We start from the raw sequence: 18,521 nt of genomic DNA, 5'->3' as shown, positions 1-18,521 counted from the left end.
AATGACAACTTTCACATAGATAGTAGATAGCTGTTGCCTCTATAAATAAACTATTAATGGTTCAGTTCGATTCCCCTACTAGAACACCAAGCAGAGAGAAAGAAATCTGTACGTAGGCCAGGTTCATAACCAACTCAATAGAGAAGAAAGGTCATGTGGGACAGAAATAGAATTCACAATTCATCTGATGGTATAGTGGTGTGAAATCTTTGTACAGAACCAACTCAAGAAGAGAAGAAAGGTCACCATGTGTGAAAGAAGTAGAGCTCATCTTATGGCGTAGTAGTGTGAGTAGCAGAACTCACCTGACAGTAAAGCGGTGAGAAATCTTTGTACATATAACCAACTCAAGAGAAGGAAAGGTAAAGAGAAGAAAAGGTCAAGAGAAGAAAGGTCATCATGTGTAAAAAAAGAGGAACTCATTTGACGGTATACGGTATAGTGGTGTGAGAAGTAGAACTCACCTGACAGCATAGTGGTGAGAAATCTTTGTACATATAACCAACTCAAGAGAAGGAAAGGTAAAGAGAAGAAAGGTCACCATGTGTGAAAGAAGTAGAACTCATTTGACGGTATATGGGTATAGTAGGGTGAGAAATAGAACTCACCTGACAGTATTGTGGTGAGAAATCTTTGTAATATAACCAACTCAAGAGAAGAAAGGTAACCATGTGTACAAGAAGGTAGAAACCATTAGACGGTATACTGTACCGAGGTGTGAGAAGTAGAACTCACCTTCTTGAATAGTGGTGTCTCATCTTTGTCTTCTGCCGAGACTCTGACCACAGTAGACCCTGCTGGGGCATCTTCAGGGATACTTCCTTCATAGCAGCAGCCACTGAGTCCTTTGAAGACTGGTGTCTGGTCGTTCTCATCTATCACGGATATCTTTGCCAACAGGTTAACCTGCTCACTGAATTCACCAGTGTTCTAGAAGTGGGAAATAAGAAAGGGAAAAAAAAAACAACTTGTTACCTAGAAGCAAATATTTTTCATAGAATGGAAAAGATATTTCCGGCTTTCAGAACTTTTGAATTTTAACAGGGCTCGCCATATAACTATGTCAAGATAACTGTTCCCAACACAAAAGGGTCGGGATAATATATAAAGCTTGATCACACACCTCTGCTATCAATGCAGTTTGTTTAACCCCCTCCTTACAACAATAAAGCTTCAGCCAGTGCGTTACTTTACTGTGGTGCTCTAATTGAAAGGAGAAAATAGTCAAAATTGTCCAAGATGGCCACCCATTGTCTCGGAGAAAGGTGATCATTTTAGACAGGCGGACGTCTTGGACAGTGTCATCATAACGTAGAAAAAAACACAAGGGGGCAAGTGGGTAGTGGCTATTTCCATAGATGATCGCCTCAGACAGGTGTAGTAATTATGCAAGGAAAACCCTAGAGAGCTTTTGTTTTAATAAAGGTTTCACGGCGCTCGCAACTGCATAAGGTCATATGAGCGCCAGAAGAATAGAGGTGTTACAAGAGAGTAACAAACATAAAAAAGAAGAAGGGGAGATAAGGATGATAGATGTTTGATAGGTAAGAAGAAGCAAACCACACCAGAGCACCCGCCAACCACCCACTCTAGAGAGCTTTATAAAAGTGTGAACAGCAAGAGGGTAAGGAAAGACCCATACAACCCGACATGCATAAACGATAAAGAGGGTAATGCCATTAAGAAAAGATGGGAAAATTACTTTCAAGAACTACTCAATCCAGATACTTGCTACGGACAAAAAGAAGAGTTCCAACCATCATATGGAGAGCAAAGAGAACTACCCATACTTCTAAATAAAATCGAAAAGGCACTCAAAACCAGCCCCAAGAACAAAACCCCAGGACCAGATGACGTCACAGTGGAAGCCATAAGAGCTTGTGGAAACACCGGTGTACAGTGGCTGAGGCGAATTTTCAATAGTTTTAGTTTTAGTAAGCGTTTTACGGCACTTGCAACACAATAAGGTCATATAAGTGCCGAAGATTAGAGGTGTTACAGGAGAGTAACCAACACAAAAAAAAAGGGGGGGAGATAAGGATGATAGGTGTTTGATAGGAAAGAAGGAACAAACCACATAAGAGCACCCGCCAACCACTCACGAATTTTCAATAGAGCCTGGGAGTAAAGGAAAAGCCCAGAGGACTGGCAGAAAGCAATAGTGGTCCAATTATGGAAAAAGAAAGGTAACAAACACGACTGCACAATGTACAGAGGCGTCTCTTTGTTAAGCCATGCAGAGAAAACATACGTGAAAAATTAAAACAGAGTATAAGACCTATTGTAGAGAAAAATCTGAGCAAAGCTCAGTTTGGTTTCTGAAAGGGAAGAGGATGCACAGATGCTGTATTTGCATTATGACAGATATGCAAGAAAACAATCAAACACAAAAAAGAATCTAACATTGTTTTTATAGACCAGTAGAAGGGTTTGATAGTGTAAACCATGCAAAACTCTGGAAGACACGAGAAAAATATGGCGTCAGAGGACAAATATTAGATAATGTCAGAGCTCTATATACCAACAGCAGAAGCTCAGTAAGAACGAAGGAATGCAATACAGACTGGTTCAAAGTAAGATCTGGAGAATGACAGGGATGCATTGTATTTCCCCTCCTGTTCATAATATATATGGACACAATAAAGCAAGACGCAAACCAAAGCCCCAAAATCCTAAATGAACTTCTATTTGCGGACGACGGAAGTCTTATTTATCCAAAACAACAAAACCTTCAAAATCATACTACCAAACTGTACAACAGCTGCGAGAAATTTAACGTGAAAATAAGCACATCAAACACAGAGGTTATGAAAGTGAGCTGAAACCGTAGTCTCCTGAATATTCATATCAATAGTAAACAACTGAAACAGGGGAAGGAGTTTAAATATCTTGGAAGCAGTTTTTCTGAAAACGGGTCCATAGACAGAGAAATTGAAATGCAAACTCAAAAAGCAAACATTGCAGTCACCTACCAGCTCGCACCTCTCCTATCTCATCCAAACATCTCCATATACACAAAGAGACAGCTTATCACATCAATATTCATACCAACATTATGCTACCTGTGCCAGACCTGGACATTAATTAAGTAAAACCCATGAAAGCAAAATCACTGCAAGCGAAATAAAATGTCTCTGCAAAACCCTTAACATCACAAGACAGGACAGGCAGAAAAATGAAGAAGTAAGAGCAGCTATCGGCACCGAGTCCTGCCTGCATTACATAGAAAGACAGACAATAAAATGGTTTGACCACCTGTTACCTATGTAACCTGGCCAGCCAGCCTCGAGAGCCTACAACACCAAGGACTCAGGCTATACATGAAGAGGAAGGCTGCGCAAAAGGTGGATTGAGGGTGTCAAGGAAACCCTAAGAAAACATAATGTCAAAACGGAAAGAGTTGCAGAGCTGGCCTACCATAGAAGTTGCTTCTCCCCTTGACACTTAACAAAAACAGAGGATGAAAAAGTAAATATTAAAGTAATTAGAATAACATTGACTGTATGCACATGCACTGGCCATATCCTGTACGGATGAGGCTACTATGAACTCAAAGCTGTTTTCCAACTGAGATTGTATATCCACACATATATATTGCATATGTGAGGGATTGTGGTAAAATTGGGCGCTCGTCAAAATAATTTTTTTTTAAACGAAGAAATTGACATTTTTCCACCCGTTCAGCAATTTCTAATTTTTTCGTTGTGTGTTTTGGGCTTAACACGTTTTATATTTCATGTTCACTCAAAAACACATCGCTTCATGGACTTCACAGAAAAAAATATTTGTAGTTTCCAAGACCATTATTTTACCTCTGACATCCGGCAACCTTCACCTCCTTTATTTGCTTTCAGATTACACTAATAACTTCATATCATGTCCAAAAATTGACGAGCACCTGATTTTACCACATCGTGACATATATATTATGTACACAGAACAAGGATGTGTCATACATTTGGAATGTATGTGTCTAGGTTTGGTGGGTAGGATAGAGATGGCAGGTACGGTAGGTATAGTATGGTATGGTGTTTTACCTTAGTATGTAAACATGTACTGCTTAAGCATGTAGGTTCATTAGTATGTATGTACATGTATATACGTATGTATATTACATGTGCCTGTGTGTGTGTGTGTGTGGGAGTGCATGCGTGTGTGCATACATGCGAGCATGTGTGTGTGTGTGTGTGTGTGTGTGTGTGTGTGTGTGTGTGTGTGTGTGTGTGCGTGTGCGTGCGCGTGTGTGCATCTATGCATGCGTGTGTATATGCTAGATATAGATGTAGGTAAATATCTTGGGTTGATCTGTCTGTATGCACTTATGTATATCCATCTGTTTTTCTGTCGCAAGATTGGTAGAGAGGTAGTTGGATAGACATACTAATGATGTGTATGCCATTTGCTGAAGTTCTTATAAACAGTTAAATACCAAAGCAACTATCTTGTATGGTTCTTCTTCAAAGAATACACCCAGAATAAAAATGTAATGTAGCTTATCCCCCAAAAAATTACTTTAAAACACACACACATTGAAGTCCTCACCCTGCAGACAATATTTATTCTATGTTCTTTGCTCTCTAAGAAGTCCAGCTTCTTGAGCAGTGTGAGATTCATGAACTGGTGACCATCTGCTTCAAACTTTCTGTAGCTGAAGAATTCGGATGAAAAGCTGATATCCGATGCTGAATCAAAGATGATGAAGTCAACAGCAGGACGGGACGGTATGTTGGAATCACAGCGAAGTTGGGCGATCACGTATCCAATACCTTCAGTCTCCTTCACATTGAAATTTTCTTGATCCTGTACTCCGATCCACCTGGCAGTAACAGACAGAATAGCATGTATATCATTGCTGGATGAACAAAAGAATGTAGTAGTTAAGTATTAGTGAGAGGTTTTTCTTATAGATTTAGTAGTTTTTTAGTACGGCGTTCACAACTGCATATAAGGTCATATGAGCGCCAAAGGGTGGATGTGTACAAAGAAGTCCTTACAGGGAATCAGGCTTACTCTGCTCACCTCTCTAGCTTCAACAGTACAAAATCTGCTTTAACTATCAAGGCAGCATGGAAATAGCGGGTCACAAGAGAGTGACAAACATACAAAAGAAGTAGAGGAAAATGACGATAGTAAGGATTAGGTAAGAAAAAGCAGCAGTTCCCTCTTGCAGTTCAGGCACAGTTATGAGCATGACAATGATGAATCAGCCCATTACAATTCTACTGTGCATAAAGACATGTTAATGTCCCCCCTTTGGGAATGGCCTAAAGACCCTTCAATCAGTACTACTGCGCTCGGGGGGGGGGGGGGGGGGGTAGTGAGAGTTTTATGGCACTTGCAACCAGATCATATTTGTGCTGAAGACTAGAAGTATTACGATAACCTAACACACAAACAAAAAGAAGGAGGAAAGATAAGGATGATAGATGTCTGATAGGAAACAAGGAGCAAACCACACCAGAGCCAACTTCTTTTTCCATAATTGGACCACTATTGCTTTCTGCCAATCACTCACAAAGAATATAGTAAATGTGCAAAGTTTTTCTTTCTTCCACCAGAAACAGAAACAAAGGGACACTAGTACTGAAACAGAAAGCAGAAGAAAATGCAAGTCACTATACACACAAGACCAGATTCATTAATTAACATATGAATGGCTTGCATCTCAAACCCAGTCACCCCGTATCATGTCAGCTTCACCCACGGAATATCAACTGAGAACTTGGGATTTTTCTTGGGTTTTTTCCATCCTTGATCCTGAGGTAGATCAGTTTTTTTTGTTAGTTTTAGTTTGAGTGGCCTTGCTAATCTAATGGTTTGGCTACAAGACTCATAATGGTGAGACTATGGATTCCGGAGGTCAAGGCACAGCTCAGTCTCACAATGTGACCTTGGGAAAATCACTTTGCATTAATTTTCCCTTAATTTTCCCTTTCCCATTCAGCTCAGTCGTATCGGAGATAACTAGCCTGACAGTGTAGCAAGAAGCGTTAAACATATACCACTTCAATTTTTTTTTTCACTTAAGGAATTTTTGGCATCTCTTGTCATGTCACTTTCACACATTAACAAAAAGTACAGAGACAACAAAACAAAACAGCAAAGAAAAACCATACCAATTTTAGTGAGAGTTTTTAGTTTAGTTTTAGTAAGAGTGTTACGGACCTTGCAACACAATAAGGTCATATAAGTGCTGAAGATTAGAGCTGTTACAAAAGAGAAACAAACATAAAAAATAAAGAGGAGAGATAAAGACGATAGTTGTTCGATAGGAAAGATGGAGAAAACCACACCAGAGCATCCACCAACCACCCACAAAAAAAGGATAAAACTGTATTCTATCACACACCACTGGTCAAACACTGTGGGAAACTGCGGGTAAAAAAATACTCTAATGTTACTAACTTATAGACACGCAAAGTTAATACTAAATAAAAGAGAAAATCTCTGAGTAAAACACAACGTAAAAATTAAAATTTGTAGATTAAAAATGACTGTGTAATTCTTCAGGCTGAAGGGTGAGAGTTGTACAGCACTTGCAATATAAATAGGTTATGTAAGTGCCAAAGACTAGAGGTGTTACAAGAGAGTAAGATACATAGAAAGAAGGAGGAGAGATGAGGATGACAAATTCTGACAGGAAAGAAGGAGCAAACAACACCAGAGAACAAGCCAAACACCCACAAAACTTGTTTAAATATTTTTCTTTATCTTCAAATAAGAACCAGTAGTGCAACCCAAGCTCATTTTTGTTTTAGTAGGAGTTTTATGGCACTTGTAATATAATAACGTCATACAAGCGCAGAAGATTAGAGGTGATAAAAGAGTATAACAAACACAAAAAAGAAGGAGGAGAGATAAAGACAATAGCTGTTTGATAGGAAAGAAGGAAGCAAACCGCACCAGAGAACCCGCCAAACATACACAAAACCTGTTTAAATATTTTTCTTTTATCTCCAAATAGAAATCAGTACTGCAACCCAAACTCATTTTTATGCGATCTTGAATTCCCCAATGAGAAAAAAAAGAACCGGTATACGATTTTGAATTCCCCAATGAGAAAGAAGAGAAACCGTATAAACTTACTGAGGACGAGTACTGGTAGCCCTGTTGATGTTTATGTTCACAGTTGTGTTGCTAGTCAAGGACCCGGGATCAATGCCGTTATCATCCGCAATGACAACAATGACATACCGGTCAATCTGTGCATGCATAGGAAACAACAGAAGGTGTCAGCACCAACTTTTCAAAAATCACAAAAACACACTTTCAATGTACTTTTAGCCCATGGCTTATTGTTCCTTAAATATACTGATGTTTCTTCAAGGTATATTAATGATAAAACCAACATCAAAGAGACAAAACCTGAACTATTCCTAAAGAAAAAACAATAAACACAGCAATTTTACATCATTCTCTATGTTGATCACAGGCACCAACACTTTACTTTAAATCAACTCAATTAGTGCTATCGATGAGAGTTCTTGCAAAACGCTTACTCAAATTTGGCACCAATATCAACCCATATTTTGGAGTACAGTATATAATATGAGGTGTATACTTTAAGAACTCATTTTTAGGAAAAACTCACAAGTATTATAAGTGAGCATATACAGTGAATCTTAGAGTTCTTCAAAGTGAATACAGACAACTGAAACGGAAACACAAACCTGTCACTGATGTGTAAACGACAAAAACTCTGAATTTGAGGGTAAAAAGAACAAAGGTGATTGAACTTTTCACCTTGTTCATGAAATGTTTCCTTCTCAGTATGAGTGCCGCCAAGCCACTCAGAACGCCCTATTTTGAAAGGACATGTTGAGTTTTGTATGTTTAACTTTACAGAACTAAAATCAGTTACAAAATCTAAAGCATTAAGTGAAATAATTAGAAAACAAATGCAACGACTCACAGTTTCATCCAGTCTTTTATTCACAGACAACACTCCTGTGAAACCATTGATATGGAAGTAACCGTCACTATTGGAACTGCTTGCTATTGAGTATGTGATGTTTGCATTAACTCCTACATCCTCATCAGTGGCCTCCATTTGTCGCACAAACTGTAAAAGAGAGAACCAAAACAGGGTTACTCACACAAAAATCTACACAACAAGAAGGCACAAATACACACTTCAAAGTCAACTTACTTTTTTCCTTTGATTTTGAATCAACATACATTGTTCACTGTATAAAAGGTTTAATGCTCTTTTCAACACTGTGAGGTTACTTAAAAGGTGGGACCTCAGAATTAAATGTCAGTCTCTGATAGGACTGATCTAAATGGAGCCAAATGAGCCGTAAAAACACCTTGAAACAACCCTAGTTCTAATGCCCAGTTGGGAATTCAAACCCATGGCCATCCTCTCCATAGTCCAATATAATATCAACTGAGCTAACCGTGCGCCTAAATCAATTTTCTTTTCCTATGCTGTTTCTCTCAATCAAACTTGAAATCATCTACATCTTTCCAAAGTTAAAGTATGCACATGGCAAAGCAGAGCATTTCCACACACCATTTCCTGCTCATTATCCATCACAACACACCCTGTTCCCTCTATGCACAAATAAATGTCACAACAACTAGTACCATAAAACATCAAAAGTCAATGCAAACAGGCTCAGGGTATTTATTGTAATCAGCAAAAATAGAGAGATATTTTATTACAGTATTTTTAGAAAGATGTCACTCCCCTAGAAATCATTAAGATATCTGAATAATACTTAATACTAATACAGTTCCACATGCCAGACAGCACCCCAATTTTAAAAATTGAACATAATTCAACTAATTGGGGTAAACTTTCTAAATAATTAGGGTGGTATTATATCTAAATCAAATGTAGACTATATTCTGGAGTACCTTTGACCATGCAATGAAAATGTAGACCTTTTATAGGTGACAAAATTTTTGACAATCCGGCAAGACCTTATTGCGTGCACTAAACCACATCCTGAATCTTACGAGTCTGTGGCAATTCAATCCAAAGGACATGTGCTTTCTACTCACATAATTGACGGTTGCTGTCACAGGGATGTCCACACTGAACTCATTCTGGCTAAACCTTGGAGCATGATCATTGATATCTTCAATGGTGACACGGAAGGTACACCAGCCTTCCATCAAGGGAACATCACTGGGATTTCGGCCAGCCACAGTAACCTGATGTATTTGGAAAAAGAAATTCATAGTGTGTCTGGGCTCATACCTGTACTTTAAATTCACAACAACAACAAAAAAGAAGATCTGAAAATTCTTTTCATTTACAAAAAGGTTGTTTGTAATATTTTTTTTAAAGTGACAATACCTATTGTTACACTTATTTTAATTAGTGCCGTTAGGGAAAAGAACATTAAATTCTTGGATTGCATAATGTCATAATTTGAGAAGGTTTCTGGAAAAAACACAAGACTTGTACTAATGATATCTGGAACCCTCACTCTTACGTATTTTCTGAGATCACTCTGGACACACCTGAGCCAAATGGAGGGCGGGGAGGTGGGGGGGGGGGGAAGCAGTGTGCACTATAATTGGTGTTCTCCACTGCTTCCAGCATGTGTACACTTCAAATTTTAGTGGAAAAAATAATTGCTTTCTTTTTAATTTTGTTTTCATCATAAAGAAAAAAAAACCCAGGAAATTATTTTGGGTCTTTTTCTGATCTGTCTGAGAGAAAAAATCAGTCTCCAGAACCCCAGTAGATTAACATCAAGTTACAAACAGAAAGAAGCACATAAATGTGTATAGTAAATACACGCAAATAAACACCATTAAAAATTTGTATTTTATGTCATTTACAACATTTTGCAAGAAATTTTTAAAAAATAAACCAGAGTATTTTAATGAAATTTATGATAAGTTGCATACGACTGAGAGATACAGAGTTTGAGAAACTGAAAAAATTAGATTTTATGCAAATCCAATTGTGGCCCTTCAACAGGCAAAAACAAACAAACTGGGAAGCTCCAATTTGTAGGAGTTTGGCAGGTCTATTATTCCCTAATTGCTGCTGTTGTAGACAGTAGACAGTAGAGCCAATAATTATTAATATAATTATTATAACAATAACTATAATAAAGATAATGATAAAAATAATAATACAATAATAATGAGTATAACATTAATAATATTATTATTATTATTATTATTGATTAATTATTATAAATTATAGCAGCAGCATTGTATTGTAGTTGTGTATTTCTCTACAAGGGTCAGAATTGGAAGAAAAAAAGGGAAAAAAAAGACAAAAAGGAAACCAAAAAGAAGAAGATTCTGAATATACTTTTATCAAAAAGGTGGTAAAAAAGACAGCAGCCTATAACTACATAAACCACACACATATCCAAATATAGTGATCAAACCTGCAAATAGCCATCGCCTCTGTGAAACCTGTTTTTAACAGTTATCTGACCAGTACTGCTGTTGATTTCAAAGGGGGCATTGACTCCATTGGGATCAGGGGATACTATACGATATATCACGCGGCCATTTTCCCCTCGGTCAGAATCAGTTGCCTGAACCTGAAAACAGTAAAATGACAGTTGAATTCCAGCACAAAATTACTTGCTCTCCATCTTCTGTTACTCTTTTCAAAAATAACTATGCGTGGAGCAGCCAGGTGAAATCAGGTGCTCATCAAAATAAGGAAATTGAAGAAACTGGCATTTTTCTGCCGGTTTGGTAATTTCTATAGATTTTTTTTGTTTCTGGCACAACACCTTCTCTGCCCATTTAAGAACATATTTCAGTGTGGATTTAACTATTTAAAAAATTGATTAAAGGCACACAAAAAAGTAAATGTTCATTTTCCACAGCTATAGAAATGATCAAACTTTGGCAGCCATTTCTCAATAATTTTGCACCTGAAATAAGGTGACCCCTACCTCCTTCAATCGCAAATGTCTCGACTTGTAATAAAGATATTTTGGTTGTTTTCTTTAAGTCAAAACCAAGATAAATTAACAAGCTTTAAAATTATGCCAATAACTCCACATGCCCAGATATCGACAAGCGCTTGATTCCACAACGTCGTGACACATATTGTTAAATCTAACTTCATCAATGAAGCTGCCGTTCAAGAAAGGTGCTCACTCACCAATGCTTTTGACAGGTTCAATGTATTTTTCAAGTTATTTTTGCGCTCATTATATGACCTTATGCAGTTGCGAGCGCAGTAAAACCCTACTAAAACAAACAAACAAGTTATTTACTTAACTCATCAACTAAATTTCTTTTTATTTATTATCTTGATAAACTAGAGCCATGGCATTTTAGCAAGAGTTTTACGGCACTTGCAGCACAAATAAGTTATATAAGTGCCGAAGATTAGAGGTCTTACTAGAGAGCAGCATACAAAGAAAAGGAGGAGATATATGGAAGAAAGATATTTGATAGGAAAGAAGGAGCAAACCATACCAGAGCACCCATCAACCATCCACACAAGCCATGGTTTTTTCGTTTTGTAAAGTGTTTTACGGCGCTCGCAACTGCATAAGGTCATATGAGCGCGCGGGACACACCTAATATTTTCAGTTGGTAGGAAATTTTGAATTTTGCCCGGGTGGCGGCCGAAACCTACTCTTATCGATTTCAGACCACCAAGGGATCTTTAATGTGCGCAACTTGCACACGGGCCCTCCGAGATTTTTCGCCCTTGTCCGAGAAGGCTAGGTGTAGATCTTTCCTACCAGAAGATCAGGGGTGTGGCAGAAAGACAGCAGTAAGGAGGAGCCAAGGAGTAACAGTAGAAAGGCTGCAGAAAGAGTCAGGAGCCCAGAGGAGGGGGCAAAGGAGGTGAGGGGTTGGGGGCAGAAAGTGGAAATGAAAGCAGACAACAGAACATTGCTAGAGAGCAGGAAAGAAGGTGAAAGGAGACAATTTTAGAGAAGAAAATTTTTGGGTCGCTACCCGGATTCGAACACGGGACCTTTTGAATGAGAGGCCAACACCTTAACCCCTAGGCCACAAGAGCCCCCCAAGCCATGGCATTAAGTGAAATTCATAAACAATAATGAACCAATATGCACTTTTCTGAATACAAAGGCATTGTCAGCATCATTCCACAGGCATTATAGATGTTCGATGGGCAAGAAGGAGCAAACCACACCAAAACACCCGCCAACCACCCACAGAGGTGGTTTCCAGATCAAGTCGTTAACCAAATAAAGACAAGGTATCTTACATTATAGTATGTTTCGCCATGTTACGTTATTTCTTTCACTGTTTTTAATTGAAACATTACGAGCACCCAAGTCTTGGTTTTCATTGGTGCACTCTCTTTTTCTTTAATTTTATGTTATACTTTTTTTTTAAAACCTATATGCTTGTGGCATGACACATATGACATTTCTATTTTAATCAGTCTACCTTAAGCGATCCACTACAACCAACATCTCTTGTGTCATAAGTAGCAACATAACACAATGACTCGCTTGCCTTCGTACTCAGCTGTTTCGAGACATTTGGAAAGTCATTTTCCTGAATCTGTGCCCAACTTCAAGTTGCTAAAACTTCACCACAAAAGCGTCAAGACGAAAACTGTTTTCACCCACTTGAAAAGCTTGAACAATAAATCCTTATACTTTGATACTCATACTGTTATGTTTTCAAAATGTGACATGCAAGTCATTTTTAAGTCTGCTTCTGTCTCAAAATTGTCATGCTGGTGGCAGATATGTTAACTTCTCGCCTGAAGATGAATACATGAGTTTTGCTTTCCACCCTTGCCAGGGCAAGTTGTTCAAATGCAAATGTGAAATATGTCTGCGACATAGATTTATGCTCATTTCAAGACGATGTATAAGCGTGTGCATGTGATAAGCAAGTGGATGTGTGTGTGTGTGTGTGTGTGTGTGTGTGTGTGTGTGTGTGTGTGTGTGTGTGTGTGTGTGTGTGTGTGTGTGTGTGTTTGGCGTACATTTGTGTGCACATGTGTGCATGTTATGTGTTCGTGAGTGTGTATGTGTGTGTTTGTGTGTATGTGTATATGTGTGTGTGTGTTTGTGTGTGTATGAGTGTGTATATTTGTGTGTGTGTGTCACATGTGTGAATATTGTTCGTACATGCATTTATGTAAAGCGCCTAGAGCTGTGTTTACACGGGAGTGGGCGCTATAGAAATGATCTTCATTATTATTATTATTATTATTATTTAACAGTTTCACTGTGCCATTGCTTATCCAGCAATGTGAATGCAGATGTTCTATAGTGCCTTCCACTATGAATCAGTGAAAGGTGAAGACCCTTTCCCTAAGAAAAAGGTAATAGCTCATTTTTTGCCTTTCACCAAAAAATGTTGAACGAATTATTTATGACAGAGCATTCTTCATCATCAGATCAGTAAAAATGAATTTTATAAGAAACACCAGCAAACACAATTACCTTTCAGCTTTTAAGAATTAACTGATAAAGAACAAAAGTCAGATCTTTAAATACTTAAAGCTTTCCTTACAAATATCACATTAAATTTCAGTACCTGAACAACAGCTGTCCCCGGTGGTGACAGCTCCTTGACTTTTCCGTCATTTTCAAAAGTACTGCACTGTGTGAACTCTGGCTTGTTTTGATTTACATCCGTAATGTCAATACGGAAGACTGCCGTTGAAGTTTGAGATGATGTACCCCCGCAACATGAGCCATCATCCTGAGCTCCAATAATCAAAGTATAAGATTCTACATCTGGCGGGATTTCAGCAATAGTACGGACCAGTCCAGTGTCTGCAACACTGAAGATGTCTCGGGCTTCACTGGATGCTGCATTGGAAAAAGTAAAAAATAGTGAAAAGTTTAAGCAAAAATTTGCTGACCACTCTGCTGTATTTTTTCACCTTCCTTGAGAGGCTAACTAAAAAATCAAAAGCTATAAATTACATTTATGAGGAGTCTTCAGTTGTCACAAACTTTAACCTTGAATCCTTTGTTTCCATACTTTCGTGGTTAGATGAAGTACGAAAAAATAATTTTATACATGAGCATAAAATGACATGGAAACCATACTAACATACTCTTAAATCACAAAAACAGTCAAGGAAAGATTTGCAACATAATCTGCATACTGAAAGACACTAATGAGTGTAATGAAAATGAACAGATCTTTCTTTTAAAATATAATAGCACATTGGCACATGACAAGTTAATATCAATTGTGGTACTAAACTTGAGGAAAATAATTTATAACCATATCTACGGGACAATGATATTCATGATGCTCACGTGACAAGAAAAAGGTGAACACATCTCCATCTTTCTCAGTGGCCCGCACAAGAGTCACAATGAACCCTACAGATGCTCTCTCTAGCAGCTGGATGGGGCTGGTGCTGAAGAAAAATATTTCAGATTGATATAAATAAAAAAAGGTATTCTTGTTTTAAATAAAGGCATTTTTATCTATTTACAAAAATTGTATCTTGCGTTGGTAGTCCAGATGTTAGGCCACCATGTGAATGAGTTCCTGCCCATAGTCAACCAAAGGTCTTGAAAATAAGTTAATATTTTAGGAGCGCCTGCAAAATGGCAGCCAGCACCGTAAGCTTCCCGCAAAGCTGAAAATATTTCTGAGTGTTCTCGGGTCTGCTGGGGTAAAAATAGTTCTACAACGCACAGAGAATGTAGTAGAACAGTGCATGCCAACCTGGGAGATATTGCCCTCAAGTGGGCGATTTGGTAATTTTGGGGGGCACTGTATATCACCCAGTTAATTGACAGGTATTATTTCAATGCCCTCCTTGGAAATTACATGTAAGTTGGCGGTAAGAAAATTTTAGCCTCTTAAAAGTGGCAAAAAGTGGGCACTGGCTATAAAAAGGTTAACAAGCACTGATGTACTATATGTACGAGGGCTGTCCCACGGAAAACCGGAATTTGGCTGTAATTTGAAAACTATTCAATATTTTCACATTCTGTAAACGCATATTTGTAAAACAATCATTTAGGAATTTCCCGATTGAGCACCATGAGCATCGCACGAACAAAACGAACACAGCAGTTCTCCAAAGATGGCTACCCCCTTGGAAAATTGGTCAAGGGTAGAAGTGAGGTCTCTCATTCGGTCTCTGACCGCAAAAGGTCTCAAACCTATAGAAATACACACTGAAATAAAGTCAGTTTTCGGGGAGAAAGTAATGGCAAAGTCACAGGAATAGGAGTGGCGTAGTAAATTCAAAGCCGGGCATACGCATGTCAATGACGAAGTTCACCCAGGACCGTGTTTTTCTGCCAAGACTCATGAGGACAACAAGAGTCGCGTTAACAAACTCATTCAAACAGACAGGGGCCTAAAAATTCGCGAAATTTCCGAGTCGCTAAACATTCCAAAGTCGACTGTTCATAGGATAGTGTTTGATGAGCTGCACTATCGAAAGGTGTCTGCTCGATGGGTCCCAAAAGAGCTGACAGCTGATCACAAGATGCAACGTGTTGAATTTGTTGAATCGTTGTCGCCAAGCTGTCACGGGAGTCATGAACGCTTCTGGAGACCTCCAATAAAACGATGAAGCATTCCTGAGAAGCATTCTTACAGGCGATGAGATTTGGATACACCACATGACCCCTTAGACGAAGAGGGATTCAATGGTTTGGAAGCCCACGTCTTCACCTCCCCCAAAAAAGTTTAAAGTTCAGCCATCGGTGAAGAAACTCATAGCCACGGTTTTCTGGGGTGCTAAGGGTGTTCTGCTTTTTGAAATTCTGGAACCAGGACAAACTGTTAATGCAAACAGACACTGCCAGACTCTTGATAAGTTGAGAGAGGTTGTGCGAAGAAAAAGGCCAGGCCGGTTGTCCAGCGGGATCATTTTGCAATATGACAACGCAACGCCACACACCGCCAACGCTACGAAAGTCTGGATCCAGAGGATCGGGTGGGAAGGTCTGCCTCACCCCCTTATAGTCCTGAATTGGCCCTGTCAGATTATCACCTTTTCGGACCAATGAAATAGCATATTTCTGGACAGCGATTCACCGACAGCGAAGACCTCGTGGAAGCCGTGAAAGATTGATTGAAATTCCTTGACATAAAATTCTTCAGGGAGGGTATCTTCTCCCTGATCCAGCGATGAAAAAAATACGTCCAGCGGGATGGTGATTACATTGAAAAATAAAGCACATGTTGAGGTATGATGCGTTACATTTTTGTTATAATAGGACAAAGATTGTTGCTTTTATGGACCTTTTCCGGTTTTCCGTGGGACAGCCCTCGTACTATATAAATGCAATTATTATGGTTATCATTTGTTATTATTACAGTTATTATTACTATTATTATTATTGTTATTAAAATACTATCTAATGCAAACGTTAATCAATACTGGAGTTCTATTGACAGACCTGAAGCGAATAAAAGGTCACTGTAGTTGTTTTTTTGGTTATATGAAGCTGTAAGCAGCATAATCCACATTAACACTCATCATAAAAGGACTCAATAAAAAAGAAATCACTTCAAGTGAACACACTTCAAGTAACGTCCCCTGAATATTCATAATAAATAGGGAATTAACGAAGTCATTTATCTGTTATTCAAAGATATTTTAAATAGGAGTTTGATACAGGAACCAACTGCAGATCCATGCCATTTGTAGAAGTTCATCAACTTCAAGACATTCGGGTTCTGCTGCCTCCAGAACAAGGCATCAAAATGAAGAAATAAAACATGAGGCAAACAAGAGGTCCAAAAACCGTTCTACATTTTCTTGAAGCAACAATATAATATTCGGCTGTGCACATGTATATATACAAAAGACAAAAGAGTTCTTACAACTTGTAACTAGTACTTACGAGTTGTCAATTTCTGGGGGATTGTCGTTGACATTTGTGACGGAGACAGTAACTTGTGCAGTGCTTTGGTTCGGCACCATGCCTTTGTCAGTCGCTGTGACGGGAAACTCGTAATTTGGACCAGGAGGCTCATCATAATCCAATTTGCTGAAGAAAAGCAATCACAAGTCACGAGAATAAACACCTTTTCAGAAATACTTTCACCGTGCAGCTGACATATATTTCATAAGCTCATATACATATGTGTCACTACACAGTGAAATCAGGCGCTCGTCAATTTTTAAGCGAGTAGCAGCATTGATATCATCTTAAAGCTTGTTCGTGTGTCTTGCTTTCAATGAAAAGAATACCCATCTGTCTGAAAAAGAATTTGAGATATTTGCGATTGAAGAAGGTGAGGTCACCTGGTTTCAGAGGTAAAGTTAGTGAGAAAATGGCCGCTAAAGTCTGGTAATTTCCATAGCTTGAGAGTCCCTGGAAACTGAAAATTTACTTTTTTGTGCCTTAAATCAACGTTTTTCAGTAAAATCCACACAGAAATGTGTTTTTGACAGTAAGGACAGAAACATTTGCCATCATACTTGTGTTAACTTTAAGATACCCTAGGTAACCACAGTAATTATTTTTGGTGTTTACAGCGCAACTGCATACGGTCATAAGACATGAGCGCGTGGGACACAATAAGCATTTCCAGTTTAGTAGGAATTAATTTTGAATTTTGTTCGGGTGGTACCCGAAGCTTACTCTTATCGATTTTAGGACCACCAAGGGATCTTTAACTAGCACCTTGCACACGGGACCACCAAGATTTTTTTCGCCCATGTCTGAGAAGGCTAGGTGTTAGATCTTACCTACCCTAAGATCTGGGGTGCGACTGAAAGACAGCAGTACGAAAGAGCCAGGAGAGTAGCAGTAGAAAGGCAGCAGGAAGAGTCAGGAGCCCAGAGGAGGGATCAAAGGAGGGAAAGGGCAAAAAGTGGAGACGAAAGAAGACATGATTAGAGAGCAGGAAAGGAGGAGGAAGAACAGAATTTTAGAGATGAAAATTTTTCGTAGCTGTCAGGTTTTGAACATTGTATACTTTTTGACCATGAAAGCCCCGTAACTACAGTCGAACCTGTCCAAGATGACCTCTCACAGTCAAGGAAAAAATCGGTCGTCTAGACAGACAGGTTCATTATGATAAAGAAAAAATGCGTGTAGAGAAATGGGAAGAGGTGCAGTTTGTACAAGTGATCGTCTTGTTTAGGTTAACATTCAAGCAGATTCAAATGTATTAACATAAAGTTAGCTGACAAACAAACATTTTAAAAAAATACATACATAAATATATATATATATGTATGAGTATATACATAATTTTAAAATTTTTTAATACCTTTTCACTGTGATGACACCAACATACACTATGTTCCCACTTTGCCGTTCCTCGCTTCGTGTTGTGATGCTAAAATAGCCATCCTCAGGCACAGAAAACTCAATTTCTCCATTTTGACCAGAGTCCAGATCGGTGGCAGTCACTGTAAGGTAAGGTCAAACAAAACTACTATTATTTCACATTACATTTAGGTCAGATAGTCACCATCTTTATCAATTCATCAATCAGAAATGCCTGTGTTCACACAGAGCACAGGTCAGTATTTTTTGAAAATCTCTCTCTCTCTCTATCCCTCTCTCTCTCTCTCTCTATCCCTCTCCCTCTCTCTGTTTTTCCCCCTCTCTCTCTGTCTGTCTGTCAGTCTCCCTCCCCCC

General features: G+C 38.6%; 1 protein-coding gene across 1 annotated transcript in view; it reads right to left on the bottom strand.

Annotated features, from left to right (window-relative positions):
- Nucleotides 1–18,521, bottom strand: part of LOC101861008 (neural-cadherin) — a gene marked incomplete at its 5' end in the record, with an annotated part of 64,995 nt that overhangs the window by 40,508 nt on the left and 5,966 nt on the right. The window contains 10 exon segments of the mRNA XM_005089018.3: nt 736–930; nt 4,543–4,816; nt 7,087–7,202; nt 7,913–8,062; nt 9,010–9,162; nt 10,362–10,520; nt 13,474–13,751; nt 14,211–14,314; nt 16,770–16,916; nt 18,148–18,289. Coding sequence (XP_005089075.2) covers nt 736–930; nt 4,543–4,816; nt 7,087–7,202; nt 7,913–8,062; nt 9,010–9,162; nt 10,362–10,520; nt 13,474–13,751; nt 14,211–14,314; nt 16,770–16,916; nt 18,148–18,289 — 1,718 coding nt within the window.

This window comes from Aplysia californica, unplaced genomic scaffold, assembly GCF_000002075.1.
Source record: "Aplysia californica isolate F4 #8 unplaced genomic scaffold, AplCal3.0 scaffold00002, whole genome shotgun sequence".
NCBI lineage: Eukaryota > Metazoa > Mollusca > Gastropoda > Aplysiida > Aplysiidae > Aplysia > Aplysia californica.
The sequence above is the reverse complement of the archived record's forward strand: the minus strand, read 5'-3'. Positions and strand labels throughout refer to the sequence as shown.